The sequence below is a fragment of the Pogona vitticeps genome, chromosome 6 (assembly GCF_051106095.1).
Source record: "Pogona vitticeps strain Pit_001003342236 chromosome 6, PviZW2.1, whole genome shotgun sequence".
In the NCBI taxonomy this organism is placed as follows: domain Eukaryota; kingdom Metazoa; phylum Chordata; class Lepidosauria; order Squamata; family Agamidae; genus Pogona; species Pogona vitticeps.
In genome coordinates, this window is record NC_135788.1 from 116,421,867 (window position 1) to 116,441,398 (window position 19,532).

The window sequence follows — 19,532 nt, forward strand, 5'->3', positions numbered from 1 at the left end:
CATATGGCTTATTGGAAATGAAAAATGCAGCGATAATGCTAAATGACTAAAAGCAGAATCCAAAGCCAAGATAATGCCAGAGCTGAGAAGAAAATGTTGGCATCTAAAAACCAAATAAAAACCAGTAACAAGGTGACGCTGCAATGATGCAGAAGCAAGAAAACAGTTCTTAAAATGTTTGGGCGGAAAGCCTGGTGACCTGAGGCATAGTCTCTCTCTCTCTCTCTCCCTCATTCCCCCATTTGTTGTTGCCAACACTGACGAAAAAAGAGATGAGAAAGACTATATTTCCTCCCAGAAAGGAGGTTTTTAGCCTGGCAGGAATCTCTGGGGCTAAAGAACACTCTAGCATCCCCTGGGCCATTAGAGCCACTACTGTTCTTGCTAAGTTGGAGTAGTTGCTATGGCAACTGGGCCTGCTCTTGGAGGTTGACTTTGATGGATAGAGGAAGAGGTGTGTGGACCTTTTGTGTAAGTGGGAGGCCATGGAATGATGATGGTCTTCTTGATCCTCGAGGACTGTGAGAATGATAAGAGCTTTTATTTTTCTGACTCAGTCTCTCTCTCTCTGTTCTAGGGAATGTTTTGAAGGAACTGAGCGAGCCGGCTGGGGCTGTTATCTACGCAAGTCGGTTCCAGGTGGGTGTCCCATAATACTTTCCAGTGGCTGGCCATCTGTGAAGGCTGGTGTGTCTTGTAGAATCATAAAATGGCACAGCTGAAAGGGACCGCAAGGGTCATCAAGTCCAGCTTTCTTGCGAATCCACACCTAAATCCACACTGACCAGCAGCTGTCCAATCTCTACTTCAAAACCTGCAATGAGGGAGAATCCACCACCTCTTACAGCAGTCTGTTCCCCTGCCAGACAGCTCTTACTTTCAAAATGTTCTTCCTGATGTTTAGGGGAAATCTCCTTTCTCAAAATTGGAATCCCTTTGCTTCGGGCCGTACCCTCTGAAGGCAATCTGGCCCCATCCATTCCAGCCCTTTCTATGTTTTAAGCTGACTATCACCTCTGGTGAAGCAGGTTTACATGGTTTTATTAATGTTTTCTCTAAGTTTTGGTTTTATTTTTTTTTTTTTTAATTTTGTGAGCTGCCATAAGGAAGGAAGGGAGGGCGGGCAGACGGACAGACAGAAAGAAAGAAAAAAAGAGAGAGAAGGAGAGAAGGAGAGACAGGCAGAAGGAAGGAAGGAAGGAAGGAAGGAAGGAAGGAAGGAAGGAAGGAAGGAAGGAAGGAAGGAAGGAAGGAAGGAAGGAAGGAAGGAAGGAAGGAAGGAAGGAAGGATGGATGGATGGATGGATGGATGGATGGATGGATGGATGGATGGATGGATGGATGGATGGATGGATGGATGGATGGATGGATGGATGGATGGATGGATGGATGGATGGATGGATGGATGGATGGATGGATGGATGGATGGATGGATGGATGGATGGATGGATGGATGGATGGATGGATGGATGGATGGATGGATGGATGGATGGATGGATGGATGGATGGATGGATGGATGGATGGATGGATGGATGGATGGATGGATGGATGGATGGATGGATGGATGGATGGATGGATGGATGGATGGATGGATGGATGGATGGATGGATGGATGGATGGATGGATGGATGGATGGATGGATGGATGGATGGATGGATGGATGGATGGATGGATGGATGGATGGATGGATGGATGGATGGATGGATGGATGGATGGATGGATGGATGGATGGATGGATGGATGGATGGATGGATGGATGGATGGATGGATGGATGGATGGATGGATGGATGGATGGATGGATGGATGGATGGATGGATGGATGGATGGATGGATGGATGGATGGATGGATGGATGGATGGATGGATGGATGGATGGATGGATGGATGGATGGATGGATGGATGGATGGATGGATGGATGGATGGATGGATGGATGGATGGATGGATGGATGGATGGATGGATGGATGGATGGATGGATGGATGGATGGATGGATGGATGGATGGATGGATGGATGGATGGATGGATGGATGGATGGATGGATGGATGGATGGATGGATGGATGGATGGATGGATGGATGGATGGATGGATGGATGGATGGATGGATGGATGGATGGATGGATGGATGGATGGATGGATGGATGGATGGATGGATGGATGGATGGATGGATGGATGGATGGATGGATGGATGGATGGATGGATGGATGGATGGATGGATGGATGGATGGATGGATGGATGGATGGATGGATGGATGGATGGATGGATGGATGGATGGATGGATGGATGGATGGATGGATGGATGGATGGATGGATGGATGGATGGATGGATGGATGGATGGATGGATGGATGGATGGATGGATGGATGGATGGATGGATGGATGGATGGATGGATGGATGGATGGATGGATGGATGGATGGATGGATGGATGGATGGATGGATGGATGGATGGATGGATGGATGGATGGATGGATGGATGGATGGATGGATGGATGGATGGATGGATGGATGGATGGATGGATGGATGGATGGATGGATGGATCCCTCTTTCCAAAAGCCCAGAACAGGGAGATATAGACATTTCTTTAGACTTACACACAAAACTGCAAACTTAGGAGTTTTTCTCTTCCAAACTGCTGTCAATAAGTGACAAGCAGAGCTAGGAATTAACTAATTCCAAATAATGTCTTACTTGCCGTTCATTCTTTTTGGCAATAAGGCAGAAGTAATTTGCTTATGCTTGTAATTTAATGAGGGAGAAGTGTAATTGTTAAGTGTTTCAGTTTCTTTTATACTTACAGGACTCTGTGTCCTCAATACTGAAATGTGTTTTGCATTACAGCCCAGCCTTCAAATATACGTTTCAAAAAGTAACTAAAAGTAATTTTAGTAATTTCCGAATAAGGGGGAAGTAAAGAGTAACCTAAGTAAAAAAAAACTGAAATGATGAGACCAAAGTTCCTTTGGGGCTTTACAACTATAACATATTCTTTTCAAAATGACTCGACTAAGCTGGGATAGTTAAGATGGTTAACAAACAGGGTGGAAGATGCAGTGCAGTCGATTTTTCATCTCTTTTTGAATTCCCCAAAGCTCTGTCTTGAGTTTTTTTCTCTCCTTCCTTTTGCAGCTGGGAGATCCCACATTGAGTGTTCTGGAAATCTGGGGAGCTGAATATCAAGAATCAAATGCTCTCTTGCTACGCCCTCGCCATGCAGATTTCCTGCACCGCCTGGCACACCGTGAGAGATGCCCTGTTGACTTTGTAGGCAGGATTACAGGAGATGGACGGGTATGTTAAGAGTTAGAGGGACATCATTCGATGAAACTGGGGAATGAAAGAGCAGGTTAGGGTTGCAGCCCTGCACGAAACGAGTACGGACATCCAAAAGATCACTGATTAATTGTCTGAGAACAGATAGTGCAGTGTCAATAAGCCATTTTTTGTTATATTGTTAAAGAAATAGAAATAAAATTAACTTCTGAAAAAATTTAGGAAGATAGCACTTGTCACAATTAACTGTAACGTGGCAAAGGTGTGTGCCCCTCAGATTTGTTGGACTATAACTCCCATCCACCCTAGCTAGCAGATCCAGTGGTGAAGAATGATGGGAGTTGTAGTCACACAACATCTGCCGAATCAAAAACTCTTCATCCTTGTGATATTAAATATCTGGGGTTAATAGAATCCTAAACTTCTAAAGCATTTGATTATTGAAAGGAGATTTTTTTTCCTTTTAAAAATAGATTTTCACATAACTTTAGCGATCATGGCTTTTGATCGGAAATGTCAATGGATTTGAAAAGTTGCTTCTAAAACTTCACCAGATTGAAGATGTAGACAACCGCAACAAAATTCATATTGGAGAGTTTTCAGTAATATTGGAAACTAATTTGCTATTTAAACATACCAGGTTCAGATTCCATGCCATAGGCACGAGAGCGTACAAGCTTGAGACCGAGAACATATTCTAGTACAGTGGTGCCCCGCATAGCGAGGTTAATCCGTTCCGGATTAACCCTCGCTATACGGAATCATCGCTAAACGGGTAGGGGAAACGTATTGAAACGCATTAAACTTAGTTTAATGCATTCCAATACCTTGCTTACTTACCCGTTCAGCGAGGATTCCCCTTGCCGGCAGCCATTTTCGCACCCTCGCTAAGCGAGGGCAGGGCGCGAAAACGGCTGCCGGCAGCCATTTCCGGGCTTCCGGCGGCCATTTTGGAACCGCCGATCAGCTGTTCGGCGGCTCCGAAATGGCCGCCGCAATACCCGATCTTTGCAATGCGGGTTTTCCCCATTGCGAAGATCGGGTATGTTTCCGTATAGCGATCCCAAAAAAAGGGATCGCTATACGGAAACATCGCTATACGGTGCACTCGTTAAGCGAGGCACCACTGTAGTTTCAATGGGAATAGAAAATGTGTATTTTTTTGGGACTGAAACCCCATCATCCTTCACTATTGGCTGTCTATTGAGTGCTGCTGGGAGTTGTAGGACTCATTGCTAACTTACTACTATTGTTGGAGACGTTGAGTGTTGTGCTTATGATGCAACGCAGAGGTTGGAAAAGGTGGGCGAGAGAGAAAATACATGTAAGGTGGGGAACCTGGCCGCTGAAGATGCTGGAAAAGCTACTCGCTGGAATAGTTTTGGAAGGAGGTGATCTGTAAAAGTGACTTTTTTTACTTCTTCTCTTCCCCGGGGGAACGGATCCTGAACAGATCGTGCTGGTGGATGACACGAAGGTTCCGGCGAGTGAGACGGAGTTGGAGAAGGGCCAAGTGGGAGAGAGGGCCACACCCGTGAACTTGAAGCTGGAATGGGTTCTGGGCAAAATGCCGCGGAAGGTACGGAGGGGGGGTACGGGCAGAACTCGCTCTGGAGGAAAAGTCTTTGCAAAAGCTCACTTAAAATGTAGGATGACCAAAGTGGGTGGAGACAGATGGCCTTCTTATCATTTTGACATTTTCCGAACACGGGTGTGAAGAAGGTAGGGCTCAATTTTATGAAGAAATTTTCAAAGGTTAACCTGGGCTGCAGGTCAGAACTCACTTCCCTCCACCAGCTTCTTTGGCTTAACCTCTTATCTCCAATCACTGACTCTTATCTCCAATCACTAACTCACGTTCGTAAGTTATCACCATAGTTGGCCAGATGGAGGATCACTGAAGGACATTTCCAGAATATAGGCCCTAAATTCTCCTTTCCTCCTGCAGCACCAAGCCTGGCTAATATTATACTGTGCATTCACTGATGTTAATCTCTGCTGACCAGGAATTTATTTTGAATCGTGCGAAGCGAGCTCTCCAACCTTTGGATCTCCCTGGTGATCTTTCTGTGGTCGATGCCCTCCAGCGGGTGCTGAGGCTGCCCTCCGTTGCCAGTAAACGATACCTGACCAATAAGGTAACCTTGGGCACTCTTCATGTCCTTTTTGATGCTGTCATATATCCATTCCAGAGCATGGCATGCTGGGTTTAAAAATAAAATTATTAATATCGGTGGTTAGATACAGGGGCACGAATGGGCTGTTGTTAATTTTGGGATTTAATTCGCTCTACGGTCCTTGATTCATTCATTAATTGAATGGTTAGATTTTCAAAGAAGCCATGGGGCTGGCTAATCCCAACCTCTGAGACTGAGTACTTTTAATCAACAAATTGACTTGTTAAATTTCATTGGGTTAAGGGTTCCTTAGTTGGCCTAGAGTTAGTAAATTCTGAGTTCTGTAGTATACACATTAGAGGGTGTGTGTGTGTGTGTGTGTGTGTGTGTGTGTGTGTGTGTGTGTGTGTGTGTGTGTGTGTGTGTGTCACAGTTGGGGAATTCTGGGAGTTGTAGTCCAAAAACACAGATTTTGCCCCCTCTAATATATGTGCATACATAGTTATGCATGCATGTGTTAAAGGGGTGCATATATATATATATATATGGGTGGAAGCCACAACTTTTAGTCTGCAAAACCTGACAGGGCTGTTAGTGATTTCTATAACACATAATTCATACAGTCACCATTTGATGGCAAATAAGAACAACAACATAAGGGAGAAGCTTTGTATGTCGGCCTTTTTTTTGTCTGATCTGTTTTTTACTCTTGTTTCTTTTCCCCAGGTTGATCGCTCCGTGACAGGGCTGGTGGCCCAACAGCAGTGTGTGGGTCCCTTACACACCCCTTTGGCGGACGTCGCTGTGGTGGCCCTCTCTCCCTTTGAAACGGTGGGAGGAGCCACTGCCCTCGGGGAGCAGCCTATCAAAGGGCTCATTGACCCTGCCGCTGGTGCCCGATTGGCTATAGCAGAGGCGCTCACCAATCTCGTCTTCGCTCGCGTCACAGACCTCAAGGTGACACAACCCTGCCATTATATACCGTTGCCCAAATGGGTACTCATAACTTTCCCCATCATTTTATCAGAGCAGAGAGATCTAATTCACTAGTCCATTGTATCTAGAGGCCCCCAAAGATTGACATGAATGTTGTGCTCAAGCAAACAATACTTGGATATTATGTTTTCAGAGTTGAAACTTCTGTAGAAATTCTAAGGGAGGAAATTGTCCATTTTTCGGAAGTCTTGTACTTCATATATTGTTAAACTTCAGATCCCATCAATCTTAGCAAGAGTATCCATCAGTCTTAGGGAAAACTGAGGTGTGTGGTGTGAGAGAAGTTGTAGTTCCTCATCTTGAGGGCCACATGTTTCCTTTCTTTTTTCTTTTAGGCTTGCACAAAAGCGTTCCACTTTTTATCTCCTTGCATTAAAAAAAATCCTCCAGAAGAATGTTTATTTGTGTGTTTAGTGTTTATCCTGTCTTTTTCCCCTTGTTATTTCTTTCACTCATTCAGTGTGTTTCTCATTCTCACAAACGTCACCGTCCTCCCTGGCCGGTGACCCCCCAACAACCGTTCTGCACAAGCTGTGATTTCCGTATCCTCTATTATTTCTTCCAAATCGCCTCACGCTCTGCTCCTGCAGTTTAGATCTTGGGAGTTTGCCTCTGAACCTAGACGTTTGCTCTCAAGGTTTAGGGCTGTGTCCAATGGAATGCTGGGATTTGTAGTTTGGCAGGCTGCCTAGACATTTTGGGCTAGAGGGCTCTGGGGCACTTCCCTTATATTTTGGACTGCCACACCCAGAATCCACCAGTGGTCCTGCTGGCAGCAGGATTCTGGGCATTGTAGTCCAAAAGGATAATTTGCTCAAGTTTCAGTTCTGTTGTAAAGAAATGTAAATTCTGTACCAAATAAAAACGACAGCGCTCAAGTGCTCTTGTGGAGAAGTGTTACCTCAACAAATCCCAGCATTTTGCAGGCAGAGCCATTGCAACGAAAAGCACTATCGAACAGTTAGAACGGTATTGGTTAGCTACGCTAGTCTAGATGTCTGTGTAACGTAGTCTTGACATGGATGTGTCTTTGCAGGATGTCAAGTGCAGCGGAAACTGGATGTGGGCCGCTAAGCTGCCTGGCGAGGGGGCAGCCTTAGCCGAGGCCTGTCGGGCCATGTGCTCTGTGATGGGTGAACTGGGTATCGCTGTGGACGGAGGCAAGGATTCTCTCAGTATGGCAGCCCGTGTTGGCACTGAAACGGTTAAAGCACCAGGTAAGTAAGGAGAAGCATCCTGTCTTTTGCCCCCAGATTGATTTCCTAGGGGTAGAAGCAATCTGAGCCTTAGCAACCCAAGCAGATGTTCCCGGATCATGCATGCTTTGCAGCATGTGCTGTTCTCTATAATTGTTCTGTTTAATTCTGGGTGGGTTTTCCTTCCTGTTTCTACCTCTTCCTCATGTTGTGCTTCTTTCCTACAAGGGACTCTTGTCATCTCAGCTTATGCTGTCTGTCCAGACATCACTGCCACGGTCACCCCTGACCTGAAATGCCCAGAAGGGAAAGGTAAGGTCAAGAAAACAATAATTTGTGTTTAGGTTGTCTTGTGATGGGGAAAAAAAAATCCCACTTAACAACTTTTCTTGTATCCCAGTTAGAATCCATTTGTTCTCTTATGGGCTGGAACAAAAGCTGGTGCGGTTAAAAGTTGGTTTTTTAAAAAGGACATAAAGATGGGTTATGAATATCTGTTTCTCTGGTCACCTACTGAGAATAATCTCTGATAAACCAGACCAAAGAAGTATCCATAAACTGAGAAAAAAATCTGTCCGTGCATCCATGTGCCCAACTGTCTACATGTATTTTGGGTTGTGGATTCATAATTTTGGACTGATTTGATATTCTTGCACATGTTTTAGTGTATAGAAGAGGTGATGATGATGATGATGATTAGTTACATTTATTTCACACCTTTCTCCAGCTAATGGCAATGTGTATGGCCATATATAACCCTTAGGTAAAGGTAAAGGTTCCCCTTGACATTTAGTCCAGTCGTTTCTGACTCTAAGGAGTGGTGCTCATCCCCGTCTCCAAGCTGTAGAGCCAGCGTTTGTCCGTAGACAGTTTCTGTGGTCACGTGGCCAGCGCGACTAAACACGGAACACTGATACCTTCCCACCAAGGTGGTACCTATTTATCTACTCGTATTTTTTACATGCTTTCAAACTGCTAGGTTGGCAGGAGCTGGGGCAAGCGACGGGAGCTCCCTCTGTCGCGTGGATTTGATCTTACGATGGCTGGTCTTCTGACCTTGCAGCACAAAGGCTTCTGCGGTTTAACCTGCAGCGCCACCCTGTCCCTTATATGACCTTAGGCCTGACTTATTATTAGTATAGCTTAATTGCTTTTTAATTGCACGATTTACTTTGTTTTAAGGTTGTCACTGCATTGAGTCCCCTCATCAAGGAAAAAGGCAGCCTACACATGACATACAGTATATATAAATTAAAATATACAGTGTTGCCTCGCATAGCGATCACTCCGTTTAGCGACAAAATCGCTTTGCGACGAACATTTTGTGATCGCTTTTGCGATCGCTTTGCGATGTTCCCTATGGGGTATTTTCGCTTTGCGATGACCGATCATCGCAAAGCGACCATTTTTGCACAGCTGATCGGCGGTTTCAAAATGGCCGCCGGGAAAAAACATGGCCACCCACTGTTTTCTGGGACGGATTCCTCGCTTAAGAGGTACCAGAAATGGCTGCGTTATGGAAGATCATCGCTAAACGGTGAGTTTTAAGCCCATAGGAATGCATTAATCGCGTTTAATGCGTTTCTATAGGCTTTTTTATTTTGCATTGTGATGTTTTCATTCAACAGCGATTTCGCTGGAATGAATTAATGTCTCAATGCGAGGCACCACTGTAATAGTATGTCAGGTCATCTAATGAGCTTTTTTGGGTCCTCGTCCTGCACTCTGACTGTTAGATCATCACATAAGGGTTTGTTGGTTTTCATTTTGGCATCTCATAGGGACCCTGCTTCACGTGGCGATCAGTCCTGATCGGTATCGCCTGGGGGGCAGTGCCTTGGCCCAGTGTTTTTCTCAATTGGGGGACATTTCTCCAGACCTCGATAATCCCAAGACCCTTGTTTCCTGCTTTCAAGTCACCCAAAGCCTGCTGCAAGGTAAGTATCCATCCAGTGAGGGTGAGACAACCCATTATTATTTTCCTTGATCCCCATCCTCCTTGGTACTATACTCCTAATTGATCATACTGTTATTAGACTTTCCCAACTGTTAATTAATTATTGTGGGTCCCCCAAAATAAGACAGGGTCTTATATTAATTTTTGCTCCCAAAATGTATTAGGGCTTATTTTCAAGGGATGTTTTATTTTTTTTCCATGCACAACCATCTACATTTATTCAAATACAGTCATGTCATCTTTTTCTGGTTGCTGCACAAGGGTAGAGGGCTGGATTTCACTCAACTGGGCCTTATTTTGGGGGTAGGGCTTATATTGCGTGCATCGTGAAAAATTATACTAGGGTTTATTTTCAGGTTAGGTTTTATTTTCGGGAAAACGGGTCCTCTCTTATTGTGCTTTTCATGCTATTGTTTTTTTTTTTACTGCATTGGAAGCTATTTTGGGTTTCAGTTCTATGAGATAAACAGCAGAAGGAAGGAAAGAGGCTCTGTTGCCCTCTGTCCAAGACTAACTTTCTGCTCAAAGGCTGGAGAAATAACATTTTGGACTGCCACACCCAGAATCCACCAGTGGCTCTGCTTGCTGCAGGATTCTGGGCATTGTAGTCCAAAAGGATAATTTGCTCAAGTTTCAGTTCTATTGTAAAGAAGTGCAAATTCTCCGACAAATAAAAATGAATTCCGTGGACCTAGAGAAAAGGGGCACATTTGCATCTGTGCTTTAATTTTGCACATAATTACTTCCACTTCTGTTAGCGACCCGGTGAGTTACCAAGCTGTGCAGAGGACTTGAAACCAAACCTTTGGACCTCTGAAAGTCACTGTGACCCTCTTGTGTATTCCTTGCATACATTCAAAAATAATATTTTCCTTTCCATGAGGACTAGAAACTCCCTTTATTTTTTAAGAAAAGAAAGGGGGTAATTCTAAAAATGGTGATCATTGCTGCATTTCACAGAACTATGGAATACTGCAGGGTATTCGTGACCCGCCTTTGCCCCACAGAGACCAACTTTTCCTTTTTCCCCACCTTCCTTCTTGACAGATGGAGTCATTTCTGCTGGACACGACGTGAGTGATGGAGGCCTTTTGACTTGCATGCTAGAGATGGCTTTTGCTGGAAACTGTGGGGCCCAGATCGAACTGGGGGCACCTGGCATTAATGGTCAGTGAATCTGGGAGAAAGAGAAGGTTGGTGTGGGCAGGTGGTGGTGATGGAGGGGGCTTCATTTCCTGTTCGAAAGAAGTGCACTGTGGCTGGTTAATGAATAGAGAGAGCTGGATTCCAACATCACAGCAAACCAGGTTTCCAAACCCATCAAACCGTGGCTTGTTGTGATGTCCCTGTGTGGTCAACAAGACTGGGAATTGTTCTTGCACCATTTGATGCCTCTTTAACAGCCATGGCTCCATCCGGTGAAACGTTGCGATCTTTGCTTTCGGAGGTGCTTAGAATCAACAGTGTGGAAGTACAGGCGCTCATCATGACAGCCCCTATAACCACCCCGCCCCATAAGGAAAGTCCAAGCACACAGGCACCGGATGGGTCCATTTAACCAATGGTGGAACAGGCCTTTTGTAAAGACAGTAGCTCTTAATTGCCTGCTCAAGACCAAACCAACCTCAGATACTTTGCCTTGGGGCAGGAATAGCTTAATACACTGTTCTCGGGGAGATCCATCCCTCCCCCAGCTGCTCGGGGAATGCAGATGTACTTAGAGGGAGCATGGATACTGTAGGGGGCTGGCCGGTGATGTCCTAGTTGCCCCCCCTCCTTAGAAAGCCCTGGGGCTTTGACCCTGCGTGTCCTGACTCCACTACACCACTGCTTACACCTTTGTGACAGATCTGCTCTCTGGGCTACTCACTGCACTGAAGTTAATTTTAGCAGATGATTTTAGCACCTTCTCCAAAATCCCAGGATGGTATAGAAGAGAGCCAGTGATGTTAAACTCTTATAACTGTATATATTGCCAATGCAAGGACGGACGTTGAACAAGAGGTGCCTGCCCATATTCTGGCTGGACTCCTTGTCTTGTGTTGACGTTGCTTCTCTCCTGCTCTTTCCTTAGCCCTGGATGTGCTTTTTGCCGAGGAGCTTGGGCTGGTGCTGGAGGTGCCCCCCACAGCGGCGGCCGATGTGTGTCGACGGTACCGGACGGCCGGGGTGCGGTGTGTGCCTGTCGGGTATTCGGGGCCCCGGGGCCCCAGTGCCGTGGTGAGTGCAGAGAGGTGACCATCAAGGGGGAAAAACAAAACAACAACAGTAAAAACTCATGGGATGGTAAAGGGAAAAGGTGGGTCATGAAGGGGAGAGGGCTTGAAACCACTAATGTCGGAGTGTTTTTTTGGGGGGGTTGGTGTCGAATTGGCTATTTAGACATAGTTTCTCCCCCAGGTCTTATATTAAGCCTTACCTTTGAAAGGGGTGCGAGGCTGTGGGATACCCAGTGCAATGTACTGGGCGGAATGATGGACTAAGACTGAAGAGGTCTGGGTTTGAATCTCCGCTCAGCCATGAAAGCTCCCTGGTGATTCAAAACTCCTTAAATATCTCCCCTTGGAAGGCCTTCTTAGAGTGATTATAGGTTGGTTCCGACTTGATCTCACCTAACAGTAGTGAAACATACCTCTTGGAGGTGGTGTGTGGCCCTTTAAGGACCAGAAGAGAGCAGATATTATGGCTGGAGCATCAGCCACCTTATAGAAAGGTTTGCTAGATCAAGATTTCCATTCACTTTTTCTCTTGGCTCCTCAATTCTTGTTTTGGAACTTCCGGGTCACTAGTTTTCCTGCCCAAAGGTAATATGGCAGACTCATCTCTTCTCCCTCCATCATCTCACCGCCAAGATCCTTTGTTAATTAACCTTTGTGTGTGTGGTTTTTTTACAGGTTCGGGTCACCGTGAATGGCCAGGAGGTGTTAGCAGAGAAGGTGGCCACTTTGCGGGCGTGGTGGGAAGCCACGAGCTTCCAGCTGGAGAGGCTGCAGGCCAACCCTGACTGCGTGTCTCAAGAAGAAACGGGGCTGGCCAAACGCACAGAACCCAACTTCACTCTGGCCTTCAATCCGCAGGAAGAACTTCCTCTCCTACAGGAAATGGGTACGAGATTAAAGGCAGTTTGCTAAGCAGAGGGAGAGGAAGGGGGGGGGCATCTCTGAACCAAGGGGCTTTGTTTTCAGACTGAGAACCAAGAAGTAAAGCTTTCGCCCAAGTCATTCAATCCTACTTTGATCAATCAGGAGAGTCTTCGTCCCTTCCTTCCCTTTACCTAAAAACAGTAGGCCAGGCACAAGAATTATGCACGCCCTGTTTTTATATCATGCCTAATATGCCATTCCCAGAGTTTGGAAAAGTAATTTCATGGGACTGTAAGTTCTGGAGGATAGCTCCCACTGGCCTTCAATGGATTGTGGGAAGGTATCATTTAAAAAAAATTTATTTCTTCCATGCTCTGATTGGTATCCTCTTAGAAGGAAGCCTCTTATGCATTTAAAAAAGGAGAAAGACTTTTCTCACACTCACAGCATATGTGATTTTTTGTTGTGTGGGGGGGTAAGTGTTTATATTAGAATAGACAATAACAATGTAGTAAGAAGAAGGAAAAAGAGGAGCCAAGGAGGAGGAGGATCAGTCTGCATAATTCATCAAGGCCAGTTTCAGTGAATTGCTTAGCGAAAATCACGCAGAGTTGTTAAGAAAGTGCAATACGAGACAGTGCATCTCCTTGCTTTGGCCTCCAGGTCTTCCTGTGCCCCGCGTCGCCATCCTGCGTGAGGAAGGAAGCAACGGGGATCGTGAAATGGTGGCTGCGTTCCTCATGGCTGGGTTCCAGGTAAGCAGGCCAATATAATATGGATCCCAACTGGTCAGGCCGTGGAGGCCAAGATGGTGTCAGCGCGGCAAGTCAACGGAAGCTTCTCGGGTTTGGGAAGTCAGCCACGTTGATGGGACAGGTGGATGGCTGAGCATAAAGTCTTGTGGCCCTCAGACGAGAGAGTGGGGAGTCCGGGGAACTTCTGCCTGCTGCCTTGGTGAGCCCTTACAGCCGTAGTTCCTGTGGCTACCTTAAAAGGCTGGAATGCCTCAGACCTCCCATGTAGTGGCAGGGCCAGAGTGGAGGTCCTTCGCTGCATTTCAAGATACTTAGAAAACGTCTGGCACTGGAACCGATCACCTCAGAAAGAGACGGGCTCTGTTTGGCTGTGTTTTTTGAAGCCACGGTTGAACGGCCTCTTGCTGGGGATGTTTTCTGGAAGAAGGTTGGTCTAGATGACCCGGGGGTTCACTTCCATCTCTGTAATTCTACTATTCTAGGAAAGACTGATCCTTGGAAACCAAGATGAATCTCTGGAAAAGTTGAGTTCCTCTCTGAAATTAGAAACACCTCTTTTTTGGCTGCTTTTCAACTTCTGCTGATGTTCCCCCCTTATGTCTGAATTGGGCTGAGCCGGCCTCTCCTAGGCAGGCATCAACAAATGCTGCATAATTCATTAGTAACTTCTGGGATATTTCTTGATGGACCCATCAAGACGCTGCCAATTAGACATAAGGATACAAACCAAGGGGAAGAGTCAGAAACTTTAAAGAAGAGATTTAATCTCCTTCCCATGAAGTTTCTTTGCCAAATTCGTCAAACACCCAAGGATGAGTGAAGTGTAGTCCTCCAGATTTGATTGGACTGCATCTCCCAGCATTCCTCGCCAATGGCTTTGCTCGCCTAGACTGCTGGGACTTGGGGTCCAGCAAAGGCTATGCCATGATCCACATCTTGTCTTAAAGGGCTCCCCAATTGTCCTTCTGTCTTGGTCCTCCTCACAGGTCTGGGACCTTACCATGCAAGATTTGTGCTCGGGTGAGATGACCCTCGACTCTTTCCGTGGCTTGGTGTTCGTCGGAGGTTTTAGTTACGCAGATGTGTTGGGCTCTGCCAAAGGTAAAGTGTATTTGCTTACACAGGGCCCACAAACTTAAGAATTTCCCTGGCAGGAACACCATAGGATTCCTACCTACTTGTGAGATTGTTGGGGGTGTCTGGATGATTGTAAGCCCTGCAAAAGTATTTTTTTTTCAACCTAAGAAAAAGCACTCTTCCACCCTCTAGTGGTCAAAAATATACTTATAAAAAAATAAAATGTTGGGATATGAGTTGCTCCAAGGGTTCCCTCAAAATTGCCCCTACACTCCCCAGAGGAAAGTGTGAGCAGTCACAGATGATAGGGGGTTGGAAAAACACCCCAGGAGGGGCCACGTGTAGATTACTGTATTTTTCCATGTATAAGATGCCCCCATATATAAGACACCCCGACTTTTCTAATCCAAAATTAAGAAATCTAAGAGGGGCTTAGCAAGTGCAGGGGGAAAGCAGTCCTGCAGAGCTTTGATCTCTGCTTTCCCCTCCACTTGTTTTTGTTCTCAGCTTTCCGTGTATAAGACAACCCTCAATTTTTAGTCTAAAGATTTTAGACAAAAGTATAGTCTTATACACGGAAAAATGTGGTATCTCAATATCAGGTTTCCATGTTTTGATTTTAGGTTGGGCAGCTTCAGTGACCTTTAACCACCGGGCGCGGACCCAGTTCCAGGCGTTCCACCAGCGCAAAGACACCTTCAGCTTGGGGGTGTGCAACGGCTGCCAACTGATGGCGCTGCTCGGATGGGTAGGAGCGGAGAGACCCGATGCCAAGAATGCAGGTAAACAGGACGATGGTGCCCAGCATTGGTGTATACCTTGCTTTTTACGCTAATCACCTTTTGGGTGTCCAGCAGATGTTAGATCATGACTGCCTTTGGCTTGACTCGTTCTTAGGCGGGACCATCCAGCCAGGAGTGCTGCTGAGCCCAAACACCTCTGGGCGCTTTGAGTCACGTTTTGTGAGCCTGAGTATTGAGGAGAGTCCAGCGCTGATGCTGCGGGGGATGGCCGGTTCCACCCTAGGCATCTGGGTGGCACACGGGGAAGGTAATGCATGCGTTTTGTATGTGGTTGCGGGAATATTTGGAAAATATACCCCTTTGGGACTCCGGCTCCCAGAATCCTGGGGCATTATGGGATTTGTAGTCCAGAGAAGTAATCTTATGGAGTTCTAGTTGTAACGTGGTTTAGAAATGTGTTACTCCACATCATGAAAATAAATAAAAATAGCAACAATTTTTTTTAAAAAGGGGGGGAATGATACAGTAGCATATAGAACTGGAAACCATACCTGTGTTCAAGAGAGGACTCCAATAGGCTGGTTTTGCTTTGGGTCGGGCCTCTTGGTGCATCCTTATTGGACAAATAATAAACAACATTGGCTAATGGGGAGAGGCTGCAGCATATGTATTGTTAGACCTGATTTCTTTAACTCCTTCCATGCCTTTCTTCGCACGTATACCTACCAGGTCGGATGCGGTTCCGTTCTCCCGAAGTCCTGGCCCAGGTCCGTGCTGCACGTTTGATCCCACTACGTTACGTGGATGACCAAGGGGTGCCGACCGAGGAGTACCCTCTCAATCCCAATGGGTCTCCCCTGGGCATCGCGGGCATTTGCTCTCCGGACGGACGCCATTTGGCCATGATGCCACACCCAGAGCGTTGTGTCCTGCCCTGGCAGTGGCCTTGGATGCCGACCACCTGGCGGCAGTCCATGAAGGTCTCCCCATGGCTTCGCATGTTCCAGAATGCCTGCGAGTGGTGTTTACGCTATCCTGAGGGCCAGCCCTGATCGCAGTTCCTCTGTGGAGCTCTGCCTTTCTAGTGTGACTTGCTACACTCACTCACAAGCTGCTCTGTGCCACTAATTTACAAGCTGGAATTGACCAGATCCCCAAGACTACTGGATTACTTCCAAGGCTGTTGTCCTCACATGTTCCTGCCCAAAGTGTGCTCTACATGATTAAATTGGGGAGGGAATGAACAACAATGGACATGCAGTACTCCAAGTGAACACAAGAGGTCAACACTGCGCAGGACTCTATTGATCTCCTTGGAAGACCACTTGGGACCAAACGCGATTTGCAATGTACTAATAAATGAAATTGACTTTTAGAATCTGTGTATCTGGGTTTTGTATTTGGGAGAAAATCCTAAACTTAGATATGTGTTGGTTGAACTAGCTTGTTTTACTTAACTATTGAGGCTCAAGATCTGTAACAGAACATTGATTTTCCAAACATCCCACCCATCCTAAGTATGCATCTTCCAACCACAGGTACTTTTTTATCATCAGAGTCAAGACCCAGGAAAACGATGGCCAGAATCCAACTGGCAACTTATGCTTGCGTAAGTAAAATGGTGTTAACCAAGGTGGCAAATTGCTGCTAATTAGCAGAGTGCAACCAGGACCTTGTTAATTAGTGGCAGCCTGCCAGCATAACTTGCTCAAGCATGAATCAGCAATTGGTTTCTGGTATTTAGTCAATTTGCCCCCCTTCCATAGTGTTTTACTTATAGCTCCATCAGCAGTGACCAGCATAAGGATGATGGGAACTGAAGTCCAAGAAGATTTGCAAGGGTAGCCCACCCCTGGTTGTAAACTGAAGCAAGGCTATGAAGGCTAACAGCTTCTAAAATATAAGATGATTGCAAAAACCCTGAAACTGAGCTGCAGCACGGTGGCCAAGACCACACAGCGGTTTAACAGGACAAAGCTCAGAACAGGCTTCGCCATGGTTGACCAAAGAAACTGAATGCCCGTGCTCAGCATCATATCCAGAGGTTGGCTTTGGGAAATAGATGGATGAGTGCTGCAAGCATTGCTGCAGAGGTTGAAGTGGTGGGGGGGGGTCAGCCTGTCAGTGCTCAGACCATACGCCGCACATGGCATCAAACTGGTCTCTAGGGCTGTTGTCCCAGAAGGAAGACTCTTTGAAAGATGATGCACAAGAAAGCCCGCATACAGGTTGCTGCATACAATCAGAATAAGGTCATGGATTTCTGGAACCATGTCCTGTGGTCTGATGAGACCAAGATAAACTTCTTTGGTTCAGATGATGTCAAGCGTGTTTGGTGGCAAGCAGGTGAGGAGTACAAAGACAAGTGTGTTGTGCCTACAGTCAAGCATGGTGGTGGGAGTGTCATGGTCTAGAGCTACATGAGTGCTGCTGGCACTGAGGAGGTACAGCTCATTGAGAGAACCATGAATGCCCACATGTACTGTGACCTACTGAAGCAGAGCATGACCCCCTCCCTTTGGAGACTGGGCTGCAGGGCAAAATTCCAACATGATAACGACCCCAAAGACAACTCCAAAGTGAACACTGCCTTGCTAAAGAAGCTGAGGGTAACGGTGATGGACTGGCCAATCACATCTCCAGTCCTCAACCCTATTGAGCATCTGTGGGGCATTCTGAAATTGAAGGTGGAGGTGCGCAAGGTCTCTAATCTTCACCAGCTCTGTGATGTTGTCATGGAGGAGTGGAAGAGGACTCCAGTGGCAACCTGTGAAGCTCTGGTGAACTCTGTGCCCAAGAGGGTTAAGGCAGTGCTGGAAAATAATGGTGGCCACACAAAATATTGACACTTTGTGCCCAGTTTGGACACCTGAGACTTGTGACATTAAAGGGGTCTCATGACACCAGGCAGGAAAAATGGCTACTTGGGCCCAACTGGAACATTATCACTTAGGGGTGTACTCACTTTTGTTGTCAGCGGTTTAGACATTAATGGCTGTGTGTTGCGTTATTTTGAAGGGACAGCACATTTAAATGGTTATACAAGCTGTATACTCACTGCTTTCCATTGTAGCCAAGTGACATATCTTCGGTGTTGTCACACGAAAAGATATACTAAAATATTTATGAAATGTGAAGAGGAGTACTCACTTCTGTGATATACTGTATGTACATTTTTTCACTCATTACCTCCTAAGGCAGACCTAGGCAAAGTGCAGCCCGAGGGCCACATACGGCCCGCGAACTGCTCCTGTCCAGCGCGCAGACAGTTTTGAACTTCAAAACCATTTATAGCTTTTTGTCTAAAGCTGAGCAGCTGCTTATCTTTAACATACCACAAAAAACTTCTTTAGTATTTGTGAAGATCAACAAGTTTAAAATAAAAACAATCATAACATCACTGTTTTATTTTTCAGTAAAGTTGGTTCGGCCCCTGAAGACAGTTCAGATTTTTCATGTGCCCCCCCCATAGAAATTAATTGCCTACCCCTGTCCTAAAGGCAGTGGTTCCCAACCTTGGGTCCCCAGATGTTCTTGGACTACAGCTCCCAGAAGCCTTCAGCACTACCTGTTCTGACCAAGATTTCTGGGAGTTGTAGTCCAAGAACATCAAGGGATTCCAAAAAACAGGTAACAAACGAAAGGGGAACAAAAATGACAGCAGAACTGCAAAAATAAAATAGGATTGAATTCATTCTAACATTAAAATTAAAATCAAAACACAGCTAACTGGGGACAATCAGCCGAATGTCCAAGATCAGTTTAATACTCAAGTCATAAAACAAGACATAAAAAAAATATCTCCAGCCACCAGTGGTTGAACCAGTAAAGGCCATCGCCTTGACACAACATGCAGAGTTGACAGGCTTTTCCCACGATGTCGGATCAGGAAGTTTTTTTTTCTAGCCGCCTAGAGTGGTCTTAACCACAGATAAGCGGGATATAAACCACAGATAAGCGGGATATAAATAAAATAAATAAATAAATGAATAAAACACAATTTTTACGGATTATTCCGTGTTCCACAGGTCAATTTTTACCCATATAATACGGGCATTAATCTGGACGAATTTAAATTAGGTGGTGTTTTGTGGTATGTATCTGAGGACCTAGAAGCCTTTCCCAGATGGCCGGTTAGCTCAGTTGGTTAGAGCGTGGTGCTAATAACGCCAAGGTCGCGGGTTCGATCCCCGTACGGGCCACACGGTTAGTTTTGGATAACCATGCAAAAAGGAACTTTGAGCATTTAATCCATCTGTGTTTTCTTTAAATGTACAGTAAATCATCTTGCATTTCAAAACGGAGATTTTTCATCTTGTTTCCCGCTTAATCC

The 19,532-nt window shown here is 45.8% G+C and overlaps 1 protein-coding gene and 1 non-coding gene across 2 annotated transcripts in view; both read left to right on the forward strand.

Moving 5' to 3' along the window:
- The window catches only part of PFAS (phosphoribosylformylglycinamidine synthase), a 29,301-nt gene extending 12,724 nt beyond the window's left edge, over positions 1-16,577 (forward strand). The window contains exons 13-28 of the mRNA XM_072976997.2: positions 578-639; positions 3,132-3,293; positions 4,729-4,854; positions 5,282-5,413; positions 6,119-6,349; positions 7,425-7,605; positions 7,813-7,896; positions 9,366-9,521; positions 10,589-10,708; positions 11,616-11,761; positions 12,436-12,646; positions 13,288-13,379; positions 14,366-14,480; positions 15,080-15,238; positions 15,354-15,506; positions 15,929-16,577. Of these exons, the coding sequence (XP_072833098.2) occupies positions 578-639; positions 3,132-3,293; positions 4,729-4,854; positions 5,282-5,413; positions 6,119-6,349; positions 7,425-7,605; positions 7,813-7,896; positions 9,366-9,521; positions 10,589-10,708; positions 11,616-11,761; positions 12,436-12,646; positions 13,288-13,379; positions 14,366-14,480; positions 15,080-15,238; positions 15,354-15,506; positions 15,929-16,251 (2,453 nt within the window). The 3' untranslated portion in view covers positions 16,252-16,577. The remainder of the gene's footprint in view (positions 1-577; positions 640-3,131; positions 3,294-4,728; positions 4,855-5,281; positions 5,414-6,118; positions 6,350-7,424; positions 7,606-7,812; positions 7,897-9,365; positions 9,522-10,588; positions 10,709-11,615; positions 11,762-12,435; positions 12,647-13,287; positions 13,380-14,365; positions 14,481-15,079; positions 15,239-15,353; positions 15,507-15,928) is intronic.
- A 2,750-nt stretch (positions 16,578-19,327) lies between these two features.
- Positions 19,328-19,401, forward strand: TRNAI-AAU (transfer RNA isoleucine (anticodon AAU)). The gene has a single exon. It is a non-coding gene; the product is annotated as a tRNA-Ile (tRNA).
- Positions 19,402-19,532: the final 131 nt, after the last annotated feature.